The 13086-nt window shown below is 34.5% G+C and overlaps 1 protein-coding gene across 1 annotated transcript in view; it reads left to right on the top strand.

The window, feature by feature from the left end:
• Nucleotides 1–3823: 3823 nt before the first annotated feature.
• The window catches only part of LOC136030251 (ryanodine receptor-like), a gene marked incomplete in the record, with an annotated part of 328739 nt that continues 319476 nt past the window's right edge, over nucleotides 3824–13086 (top strand). The window contains 2 exon segments of the mRNA XM_065709092.1: nucleotides 3824–3991; nucleotides 11925–12029. Of these exon segments, the coding sequence (XP_065565164.1) occupies nucleotides 3938–3991; nucleotides 11925–12029 (159 nt within the window).

Below are 13086 nucleotides of genomic sequence, written 5' to 3'. Positions count from 1 at the left end.
CCCACAAAATTCAAAAACTAGAATACTATTAGATTGGGTATGAGGGCCGACTTAGGTGCTGCACAAAACAGGTAAGATATAACAAATATGAAGTTTGCTATTTTCAAAATCTTAATTTAATTAGTTTGAGAATTGTTTGTTAACAGAAAGTAAAGGATGCCCAAGATACTTAGAGCCCATATAATTAAATAGACGCCATGGTACATTACTTAAGCTTCTCTCATTTATAAAACATTTGTTTTCAAAAAAAGTGAAAAGATCCACACTAATTCATTTCATGAAACATATAGCTAAGCGTTTCATTCTTCGCTCATAAGTTTTTGGCGCTGAATTTTCCTCAGCCCAGTTTTTTCCTCTTCAATTTTCTTGAAAAATGTCTTATTAGGTTAGTTTCTGCTTAGTAGCACTTGAGTTTAGTGCTTCGGTATTACTCAGAGCAACCTCAGAGCCTCCCTAAGATTTGGGGAAACATACGCGCTATTGTACTTTTGTATGTGTTGTTATATAACGCGTGTACTATATGTGTTATACGATAAACGGTTATATAAGTTGTTAGATCTTCCTGCTAATTCACTTAAGTGCTTTGCATTGGTGAGCATTTTAAAATTGAATAAAGAAAATTTTTCTTGTTATTAGCCTATTCTATGTCTTTGATAATTTTCTCCATGAAATGTATAGTTAAACACATTAACATAAATATAACTCACAAATGAACGAACACAAGCTCTTTAAAATGATAAATTATGAGTAAAAATAAGCTACCCAGACGCTAAATTGATGAAATTCATTTTATGAGTTTCTTCTGTCTAAATGTGAAAAAAATTGTATGAATTGAGTATGAAGTCCAGTAATTGAATTTACTGGAGATAAAACTAAATACCCCAAAATCACAAAAAACCTTTCTACCTTTGAATACAAACATATTTTGAGGACTGCAATTTGATTAATTTTATGCCAACGTATTTTCTGTGTTTAAACAAAGGGAACCCTCAGAGGAGGAGTGAAGAGGACTAAGAATTCACCCCCTTCCTCCTGGAAGCTCAAATGAACAGAAAGTACATAATTTGGTACAGTTGGGAAAAGTAGGACACTTTTCAAGATTAAGATTTCTTTTTCAAAATTTGTATTTCCCCTGGAATATTATTTTTAAATAACTCCCCTTCCCATTAGCCTTACGATATTTTCTACGGGGAGTCCATGAAGCCACAATATACAAGAATGTTAAATAGACTCCCTCTTTGAAATGAATTGCCCATTAAAATTCATCTGATTTTTGAAAAAAGAGGGAAACACCACGAAAAAGGAATTGATCTTGATGAAAATTAGGCCATTAAAGTAAGCAGATTACAAAACCTTGTTGTTGAGGCTTCAAGCCTTTATCTACAAAATTAGGATATTTACTTTTTTTTTCTAAGAAGCATAATCACGGATACACGTTTATTTAATTTTATTATTATTTTTCCAAAGAGTATTGCGTTGAACCAATTGTCCTTACATATCGGGAGAGGGCTAACTCGAATGGAAATTGAAAGTTTTAATGCTCTTTTGCAGTAGCAAAGGAAACTGCACCTCAGAAAAGTGGAGTCTTCTGTCATTTTTGCGGCACAAAAGAGAAATTTTGTGCCAAGAGGACCGAAATGCTATTCAGTGAGATATAGGCGGTTTCAAATTACCAAAAAAGAACATTTCCCCTCTCCGGTTTCAGAGGTAGTAATGCTGCGATAAAAGCCTGTGTTGCTCTTAGTCCATGCAAAAAAACGGTTAATATAAAAAATTGTTTTAAATTTTCATTTAACTAAGCTGATTCACTTGAGATTCTATAGAATTGCGCACCAGCTATTATGGTGAAGGGCCGCTAGACCCTTATGTTGGTGGGGTGTGTGTGACTGAGGCCTCAAAAAGTGTGTTCTTACGATCAAATTTCATAACTAGAATTTTTCTACTAAGCCTGTAACATGGGTACTGCAAGGTGATAGCTCCCCTGTCGTTGCAGTGATTTTTTTTCTTTTAACACACAAAATTAAATTCGTGTGCTTACCAAGAAAAAGAGGGAGTTATGGTGGACATCATGGTCACCACCAAGAGATTCCTCAATGAGGAGGGGGTAAATACTACCAGGAGCACTGTTCTTGCCAAGATTTAAATGAGGATATTTCTTATTGTCCTATTCATACATATTTTTAGTGCCTTATTGTTTCCTGAAGGGATTGCTCTCTGCTCCCTCCAACATTCGTGGGGTCCCTATAAAAACATCTTTTCGAGGAAGACACAATGAAAAATGAAAACACCAAGGAATGATGATCATGTAATTCATTTTTGATATTTAAAACCCTTCCTCCCCTTATGAGAAATATTTAATGGGATGCACTTTTTTCAGTGATGATTATTATTCTCGAAGCATAGTGATATACATATCAAACTAGGATGTAAAACAAGAGACCGTAAGTAACGAGTGACGTTTGTTGTGTATACTCGAACTGAAAAAATCCTTTTTTGTTACATTTTATGCACCAACAAAATCTATTAATTTTGCTAATTTTAAATAGGCAAAATTTATTGATTTTAGAGTTACTTTTCAAAAGCTATTACCAAATGAAAGTTAGCGAAATTTTGAAAACGTGGGTGAGATTATTCCAAAAACAGGACAATTCTTATGAAATTTAGAAAATGGGTATGTACCAAAAACAGAAAGCTATTCTCAACATAACATGAAATTCCTTATTTTTCTAGAGAAGGATGATCACACATGTGTGTCCTCCCTCTCCCACCTCCTTGATCATATTGATCATATTGAGCCGGTAGTTGTAGATTACTGAAGAAGAATTCATTCAAATTAATATTTAAAGACTCACCCTCAAATAGGTCGAAATGTTATATGGCAAGAATTTTGAAAACTAAAAGAAGGGTCTTTATAAAATATGACTTTTGCACCTAAGGCATTAAGAGAAATTGCAGAAGCGCAAGGAAAATTGGAATAGGATGAAAAGGGTATTTCCCAATGTCTCAGTAATGGAAAAGTTTATTGATGTTCATTTGTTTAAAACAACTAAATTTTAAGTTCTAATGTTTTAAAAGACAATCGGCAAATAAAACCTTTGTAATTACCCGTTAACTATATTTGATGCACTCATAAAGGATTTCTGCAAAACCCGATTAAAATTTAGTACCAATAGCTTATGGTTAAGAAGAGGAAGCCTGCTCACATATGGAACAATCTTTATTTGTTGAAAGGTTTAACATTATGCTTCACATTTACTTAAAAAAGAAATATCGGATAAAATCTTTACCGAATTATAATGTATTGGAAATAACTTAGTATCAGTTTTGTAAGGTTCATAACTTTTAGGGCAAACAAAACTGATACTAAGTTATTTCCAATACATTATAATTCGGTTCAATACATTATAATTCAATACATTATAATTATATACATTATAATATATATATATATATACATATGTATATATATATATATATATATATATATATATATATATATATATATATATATATATATATATATATATATATATATATATATATATATATATATATATATATATATATATACATATATATATATATATATATATATATATATATATATATATATATATATATATATATATATATATATATATATATATATATATATATATATATATATATATATATATATATATGTACACATCAATGTACAAGTGGTTTCTAGATTCAGAACATTTTCTGTTGCAACTATTCAGAGATATCTTCCGCGATAAAAGTTTAGCCTAAATGTTGGGAAAATTTTCCCGTATCTCCTCATAAACTACGATATTTTATTTCCAGTAGCTTGTGAGGAACGAGGATCCAGTAGCTTCTCGCCTGGCACTGCACTGTGACCGCAAGGGTGAGATCGTATTGATGGTTTAATAAGCTTTAGGTTAATTCAGCCATAATGGTGGATACGGAAGGAGGCCCTGAACAAGATGATGTTTCTTTCTTACGCACAGTACGTATTTAACCAATCAATTTCTCTTTTTCATACTCATAACTCAAAGTTCTAATGCAGATGTCGAGATAAGGATCTATTAGCAGATACAAAAGAAAAAAAAATTGAATTTCCAGTGTAATCTAGCTTAGCTTTTTGAATCTACTCGTCTATCAAACCAATAATTAAACGGATTTTAACATGTGCTGTTTTTCTCGTATTCGTAATGAATGATTTGTTCACCATCATCCACGACCCAAGAAAGAAGTCAAATCGAAGTAATCTAAACAAAAAAGTAAGAAATCCCAAACAGAGGTTGCTCGTATTTAGCTAAAATTAACCAAATCTCTGTATTTGACGACCAACATCAATAGCCAATAGTTTTTGAAATGAATTTTTTTGTCCGTGTCTTTTTTTCATTTAGTTATAGGCCTATATTTATCAATTGCTATATTTGGGACCAAGACCGTATCCAGGGGAGTTAGGGGTTTGAGCCCCCCCCCCCAGCGAAATGTTTGTCCGACTCGTAAAAAAGTAACAAGAATGAATATAAACAAATTTTGATGCGTTATTTAAAGTTTTTTGTACCCCCTCCCGAAAAGAATCTCTAATACGGCCCTATTTTTGACCATCAGGAGGTAGAAGTGCATTGTCAGGATAATAGCTATTATATGGAAAAGGAGAGTAAAAAGGGGATCTAATGGTATTAATTTTATTTTTCTAAGATTTTTTTCAGAAGAACTCATATTTTAGACTTTTATTAGTCTTTTGAATTATTTAAGCTTGAATTCCTCCTATCAAGTCCTAATTTCCAAATGGGTTATTAAAATTAATTGCTAGCCTTTAGGCTACATTGAACAAAGAGAAAGAAATGCAAATACATAGCTTAGATTTACAGGTAGGCCTAAATACTGTTATAAGAAACCCTGTGCAATCCATTACACCCCCCCCCAGTTTTGGAACACGCATTTAGGCTATGATTATTTTCTTAGATACGTCAACTCTGATGCTAATACAAATTTGGATCTTTTTGCTCTTAGTATGAGAGGGGCCACAGATTTTTTTTACCCTTTATAGGTAGCTCTTCTATTTATAAATTTCCGAGAATTGAGAGGGACAGCTTCCCTTACATACATCCCGGACTAGCCTTGTGTGTCTCGTGTGCTGAGTAGATCGGGACGGAGGAGGAGCGTGATATCAGCGATAACAACTTAAATATCAGCATGGGGGAAGAGATAAAATTAAAATCATCCGCTTTATTAATCCATCCTTATGGAAAGGGACATACAAACCATCCAATTACAAAATTCTACTGTTTACGATCGAAAACCGGCAATTTTTAGCGTTTTTTTTAAATATTCTTTAAGTATAAGAGTAAAAGAGAGCTCTAGAATTGTAAAAATATAAATTTCTAGTCGCCTATTCGGCCTCTCCTCTCACATACAGTTCGTATTTCACCCTGCTCGGTAGTTAAGAAGGGTAGACAATGATAATAAGCGTAGCTGCGTAATGGGCTAGGGAATAAAATCGAGAGGAATTAATACTTTAACGATCCAACTAGACTTTTAAGGAATATGGCGGCACAGTGCGTATGTGTATTATGTTTGAGGTGATGTATGTTAATGAATATAGAACACCATAATCAAAATATTTGTGCCCCAATGGAGGGCCAAAGAACAAATCTTTTGGCAACACACGTCTTTTTTTTTACAACTATAGTGTTGTAGACATTTAAGTTGAAACTTGGAAAGTTTTCATTCGCGCGGTTGGTATTTTTCACATGAGATTGGTCGCTTGCACTGTAGCTTGCAGGAAACTAGTCGACAAATGGAGCATTGAGATTCGCTAGAGATTTCGAAAGCAGATATCTATAACCATGAAGACTTCTTCTATGAATTTGCAGACCGCTGATCTTTATGGTCCTTGTATAAGCAGGCCTCAAACATTTATAGTTCGGGATTCCCAAACTTTTGAAACTTTGAAGCCTGCTAGGGCCTTGTCCGTAAGAGTCAGTATACTAAAATCGGTTGCGGAAATTCCCCTTGTCATTATATTTCTCTTTTTAGATTTTAGTCAAATGCGGACGATATCACGTGGGACATAGGGAGGAGAGGGCTCAGAGGTTTCGTGTATTTATGAAAATTCGGAAAATTGTCAATTAGATGTGTAATTGGCCCAAGGCACATACCCATAAGTTTCAGGGTGATGGGTAAAAATCAAACCCGTCTAACTTTCTGCAGAAAAGCAGGGTGGTGCGGGCGATGATTCAAAACCACAGGCCCTATTCGTCTTCCGATAATACAGAAAGAAGATCCATGGATTGTTCAGATTAAAAAATGGTGGCATACCTACGTATCTTTCGGTTAAAAAGTTGGCGATGGAGGGATGGGGGTAGGAGTGTGGCCTAACCTGATTGTTTGATGAATCAGATTAGAAGTTCTTGCACAACTCCAATTTAAGTCAGGTGCAACATGCCTAACTCCCTGCTAAAAGTAGGCCTATGGAAAAGGGGAGGATGATGTTTTCCGGGTTGCGAACTCACTTTAAGCCTCCCTCCAACAATACCGATTGGGAATTCCTGGATGATTCTGTTTCAGACAAGGTGTGACATGCCTACCTCTATGTAAGAAATTTGGTGGGAAAAGAGTAGGGGTTGGAGGGACTATGGGCCTAAAACATCCCTCCAATCACAAAGATTGAAAATTATTGTAAGCTTCCAACTTATACGAAGTGTTATCTATCTAGCTTTCATCTAAACAGCAAGTACCTGGGATGACTAAAGTACAGCTAGTGCTTAGCACCAGGTTTTGCACCGAACTAGGAATTAGCCTATTTTTGGACAGTAATTGTTCCATTTTTTTTAAGCGGGTTGTCTAATGAAAAAAGTTTTGTAAAAAATGGCACCCCATAATCTGATCAAGTCATCAAGGATTGTTGATTAAAGACAGCGTAATAGCGCTGCCTATGCAAAGAACGATGTGGGCACAATGTATTATTTATCCATCTTTTTTTTGGGGGGGGGGGTTAGACCAGGGTACTTCATATCCAAGGAGTTGTTATATAAACTTCAAAAAGAGCTCTTTCGATTGGAAAATCAAAAGAGCTAGTGCAGTTTTTAGTAGTCGAAAGTGATTGGAGAGCTACTAATCCCCCTCCTACACCCACCAGTTCTCAAAACACATTTAATCAAAATTTTGAGATAGCCATTTTGTCAACATAGTTGAAAGGTCCGGAAATATGTCTTCGAGGATGACAACCTCCTCACAGCCCTCAGGGCAAGGGTTGTAAGTTATGCCCAGGGGGCATTTAAGATTTATATAGAAAGGGTGATCGTATAAACTTCGGAGGCGCCTCATTGAATTGGTGATCAGATGTTCTAGTGCCATCTTTAAGATTCAGAGAGATACCCCCCACACACCTTGTATTTTCCCGAAATGCATCTCAAAAAAATTTTGATATAGCTATTTGATGTCGTAGAAACTCTTAAAAGGGTTTATTCGATTGGAGATTGAAGGGGCTAGTAAACCTATTAATAGTTGAAAGTGGCAAGAGGGCAACTAATCCCCCTACCACGCCCACCATTTCTCAAAACACATTCAATCAAAATTTTGAGATCACTATTTTTTTCAACGTAGTTAAAACTCCCAAAAAATGTGTGTTTGAGGATGACAACCCCCCCCTCCCCAACAGCCATCAGGGAAGGGTTATAAGTTATGCTCTGGAGGCATACAACGTTTTTAGAGAAATGGTGGTCATATAAACATCAGAGGGGTCGATTGGATTGGTAATCAGAAGTACTAGTACACTTTTTAAGATTTAAAGTGATCGGACTGTGGGAACCCCTCGCCAAACCTTGCATTTTCCTGAAATGCTTCCTTAGGAATTTTGAGATGGCTATTTGTTGTCGTAGAAACTTCAAAAAAGGCTCATTTGGTTGGAATTTGAAAGGACCTGTTTTAATAGTCAAAAGTGATTGGAGTGTAACAGGCCCCATCCCCCCAGGCCCATCAATTTCCCAAACATATTTAATCAAAATTTCGTAATAGCCATTTTGTTCAGCGTAGTTGAAAGGTCTGGAGATTATGTCTTTGAGGATGAATACCCCCCCACAGCCATCAGCGCATGGGTTGAAAGTTATGAGCCAATTCTAGTTGGATTTTTCATGGGGAAAGTGATGGGGATATCCACACTCCCCCCTACGTTGTATGTTTCACAAATGCATCCAATAAAAATTTTAGATAGCCATTTGATAAAAAAAATAGTCAAAAGATCATTCAATAAAGCGTTTGAGGTGGCCAGAATCCCACAGAATCTGGGGGTAAGGGTTGTAAGTTATGCCTTAGGGGCATATAAGGTTTTTATGGAAGGGGCGGTCGTTTGAACTTTAGAAGAGGCTCATTTGATCTAAAATGTATAGTTCTAGTTCCTTTTAAAGATTAAACAAGAGGGAGAGCAACCATCCCCCCTCTCTGATATCCCCTTTTCCCATAACACATTCAATTGAAAATATGAGATATTAATTTTGCTGCCAGTAGTCAAAAAATAATACAACAATGAAAAAAAAAATATTTAAAATGTATTCACTTCTCTTAATTTCATAAATAATAAATTATCAAAACTCTGAGGAATAAATATTAGTGTATTTCAATTAAACTGACAATCCACGGTCATTTGTTTTTTGTTTTTTTTTTTCAGTGAGGCGTAAATTATGTTCTGGTCTTCAAAATGCATGGGGGTTATTAGTCCTATTCATGTGAATTTTCATTCGTTTTGAGTATGACTCGGCTATTTATTGTAATTTTTGCTCGTTTTGAGTTTAACTTATTTATTGATAGTATTTGTGGTAGTTTTACGCTTGGAAGATTATTGGACTTTACCTCTGCTCGTTCCCGGCTCAGTGGAGCTCTTTACTTTTCTATCGAAAACTTGTTTGTTGAAAAATTTGAAAGGCGCTGCCTAAGTAAAGAGCTTTTTTGTTTTTGGTTTTAAAGCACGGCACTTTGAATGGAAGTAGTTGTCGTATAAAGTTTGAAAATCGCTTGTTCGATTTGAAATTGAAAGGACTAGTGCCCTTTTAAATAGTCGAAAGTAGTTGGAGATTAACTAACCCCCCTCCCACGCCCACCATTTCTCTAAAAACATCCTATCAAAATTTTGAGACATACATTTTATTCAATGTAGTTGAAAGGTGCAAAAAGTATGTATTTGAAGATGATAACCCCCCTTTAACCCTCAGAGCAAGGGTTTAAGTTATGCCCTGAGGGCATATAAGGTGATCGTATAAACTTCGAAGGGGGATCATAGGATTTCTAATAAAAAGTTTTAGTACCCTTTTCGAGATTCAGAGTGATTGGAGGGCGAGCACACCCCCTCACACCTCGTAATTCCCTGAAATGCTTCTGATAGAAATTCTGAGATGGCCATTTGTTTTCGTACAAACTTCGAAAGAGCTCATTCGATTGGAAATTGAAAGGGCTTGTGCCTTCTTAAAACTTACTGGAGGGCAACTAACCCCCCTCCCACGCTCACCATTTCCCCAATCACATCCAATTAAAATTTTTAGATAGCCATTTTTTTTAACTTGATTAAAAGGCCCGGAAACTATGTCTTTGAGGATGACACCCCCCCTCACAGCCCTCAGGGTAAGGGTTATAAGTTGTGCCCCTGGGGGTACATAAGGTATATAGAAAGGATGATTGTATAAACTTCAGACGGGACTCAATGGATTGGTACTCAGATATTCTAGTTCCATTTTTAAGATTCAGAGTGATCGGAGGGTGGATACCCCCCAAAACTTCGTCTTTTCCCGAAATGTATCTGATAGAAATTTAGAGATGGCCATTTGTTGTTGTAAAAACTTCGGAAAAGGCTCTTTTGATTGGAAATTGAAAGGGCTAGTGCTTTTTTATTACTCAAAAGTGATTTGAGGGCAACAATCCCCCCTTCCCATGCCTATCAAATCTCAAAACACATCTAATCAAAATTTTGATATTTTGTTCCGCCCTTTTGTTCAGAGTAGTTGAAAGGACCGGAAATTATGTCTTTGACAACCCCAATACTTTCTCAAGATTAGAACATAATTTGCACTTCACTGAAAAAAAAAATGGCTGTGGATTGTCGGCTTAGTATACCTTTACTGATATATATCCCTTAAAGTTTTAATATTTTTTTATTTATTAAAGTCAAAAAAGTTCAAAATGTTAAACACATTTTGATTCCAAGCGTAAAACTACCACAAATTACTATCAATAATTAAATGAAACTCAAAACGAACAGGAATTGCAATAAATAGCCAAATCAAACTCAAACGAGCAAAAACTAAGATGAGTAGGGCTGACAACCCCATACCCTCTCAAGACCAGAACACAATTTGCACTATAATAAAAAAAAACAACTACAAATGACCATGGATTATCGGTTTATTTGACATATACTGATATTTCTTCATTAAGTTACAGAAAATATTTTTTTTTTATGAAAGTAAGAAAGTTGAAAACATTTCAAGCATGTTTTGTTTTCAGTAAAGCACAAATTGTGTTCTAGTCTTGAGAAGGCATAGTGTTTACCAGCCCTACTCAAGTTAATTTTTGCTTGTTTTGATTTTGACTCAGCTATTTATTGGATACATTTCTGTTCGTTTTGAGTTTCATTTATTTATAAATAGTGATTTGTGGTATTTTTACGCTTGAAAGATTATATGACTTTATTGTTGCTCATTCTTGGCTTAATGGAGCTCTTTACTTTTCTTTGAAAAACTTATTTTGTGGAATTTTTTTTTTAATTAATCACTAATAAGAAAGTAGCAAAGAGTTAGCTTCAATTTCATTTAAAATGAAAGAACTATTACCTAAAGGTTAGGAAGCAAAAAATATCGTTTTTTCTGTATAAGTCCTCAGAAAGTGAACCTCCTTTTATGGGCTTTTGAATTTATCTATTTATTGTTCTAACAAGATGTTTTGGCAACGGGGAGATTCTAGTCTAACTTTATTTTGAAACTGATGCTTGCTTTCGAGAATGGAGCTATCTACTCGCAGACTGACATTTTGCTTGATGAAATAGAAACTTGACGGAAACAACCTCAAATGATCATCTCCCACATAGACCACTAAACTCCAGTTCATCTTAAATATCGCAGGCTCTATCTCAAAGACCAGCAAAACCCTCCTCCCCAGGTAAGAATTGTACGATTATTTCCAAAATGCAACGGCCTTATCAATACAGCCTAAGGTTCTAACTTTTAACAAGAACTATAAAGGTTAGACTCTATGCACTTACTCACGATAAACCAAAGTCACTTGAATGCGAAATAAACAAACTAAAAAAAAAAAATAGAAAAATAACAAAACCAATATATTACTTCTGCAACACAAAATGGTGTTTGACAATAGTTATGAGAACTGGTGGACAGTAAACACCATCGTGCATCCAACTGAACAAAACAGGCAGCTTTGACATAGGTTGGTGACAACTTCTCGATTTTCTTTTTTACACTACCAACAAAAGTGAATTTAGCTCATATTTGACCTTTTAATAAGCATTCCTTAGAATTGTAATTATTGTAGATCTTTTCTTATTTCACCAGGTAGAACAATTACTTGAGTATAAACAACATTGTTTTTTCATGGACACAAACTCTGGAAATTAATGTGTAAGCATGAATTGGATTTTAAACACGGATGAAGTTTTCAAGGGCCAAACTGAAAATGAGGAGACAAAAGGAAACAGTGCCCCAGGAAAAATGTTAGTTGTATGTTTGTTGATTTTATTAATGAATAGCTGATTTTAGGCAGTGCAAACACCCAATTTAGAGACAAATAAGGACGTTTCTGTGACAGAACTGTGTAAATAAAAACTAATGTTTCCTATGAATCAATCAATAAGTTACAGTTACTGTTATGAAGAAATGATTTTGTTAAAGATTTTGTGAAATTTTGTTAATTTCTTTTTTTTTTAGGAAGATAAAGTTTGTCTGTCGTGTACAGCAACTGGTGAAAGAGTATGTCTCTCAGCTGAAGGTTTTGGCAATCGTCACTGTTTTCTAGAGAATATTGCGGACAAGGTGAGTTTTGCCTAGTTATTAACTTAAAAAACAACGTTTTTCTGAGAAAGTTAAGAGAGAAGTTAAAACTTGAAACAAACAAAAATTTATGCTTCACAGCCTATCTAGTATATATCGATAAAACTAGTGCAAATAAACCAACTGGTGATATTTCCTATATTTATAGGTATATAGAAAATTAGCGTTTGACTGAAAACACAAAAGCCAAGTATAGGAAAGAAGAAAATTGATTTAGGAGCCAAAAGTGAGTACATAGCCTCACAACAGCAACTAATCCATAACTTTTTATGTAGCCTTACCCGATATGTGATATCAGTAACTCTCAGTGTACAATTAAAGTTACCTTGAAAACTTAGGTATAAAAATAAATAAAATTTTCATAAGTGCAAAATCATTAGGCAGCATACAAAGATAACTGATTTATCTATCCTTTAATATCTTGGTCTCACCTAATATTACTCGAAATGAAGAACAAACAAACCATAATATGAACTCTGGAAATCTGATTATTTCACACATCGGAGAATTTTACGTTATGATATAAGTTCATAAGCGAGTCCTAATGCTATCAAGATTGGTTCACTTCAAACTTGTCTGCAAAATAATCATAAAGTATCCTCGTCAGAGCCAAAACGACAGTCAATCATTCTACTGAGTTCATTGTGCATAAGTGATGCCAAATTAAACGAACAAAAAAATAAAGCACTAATCCTAAAATACTTTATTTTCATGCTGCTAAAAGTGTCCTTAAATGATTTTCTTTTGCTGTACCAAAACTCTTACTTTTTTTGTGTTTTCAGTAAAGCGCTTGTTTTCTACAATCCTAAAAACATAGGGAAATGTCACCAGTTGTTTTACTTGTACTTTTTTTATCGATATATATTAGATAGGCTGCGAAGTAAAATTCTTATTTGTTTTAAGTTTAAACTTCGCTCTTTACTTCCCTAAGAAAAACTTTGTTTTTATATTAATTTTTGTCTGTTTTTAATAAAAAATCATATAGAAGGCACAAAACCGTGACTGAAAAAAAAAAACACCCGATATGCCTGACGCCTAC

The sequence above is a fragment of the Artemia franciscana genome, chromosome 8, assembly GCF_032884065.1.
Source record: "Artemia franciscana chromosome 8, ASM3288406v1, whole genome shotgun sequence".
NCBI classification, from domain to species: Eukaryota; Metazoa; Arthropoda; class Branchiopoda; order Anostraca; family Artemiidae; genus Artemia; species Artemia franciscana.
This window is presented reverse-complemented; position numbering and strand designations above follow the sequence as displayed.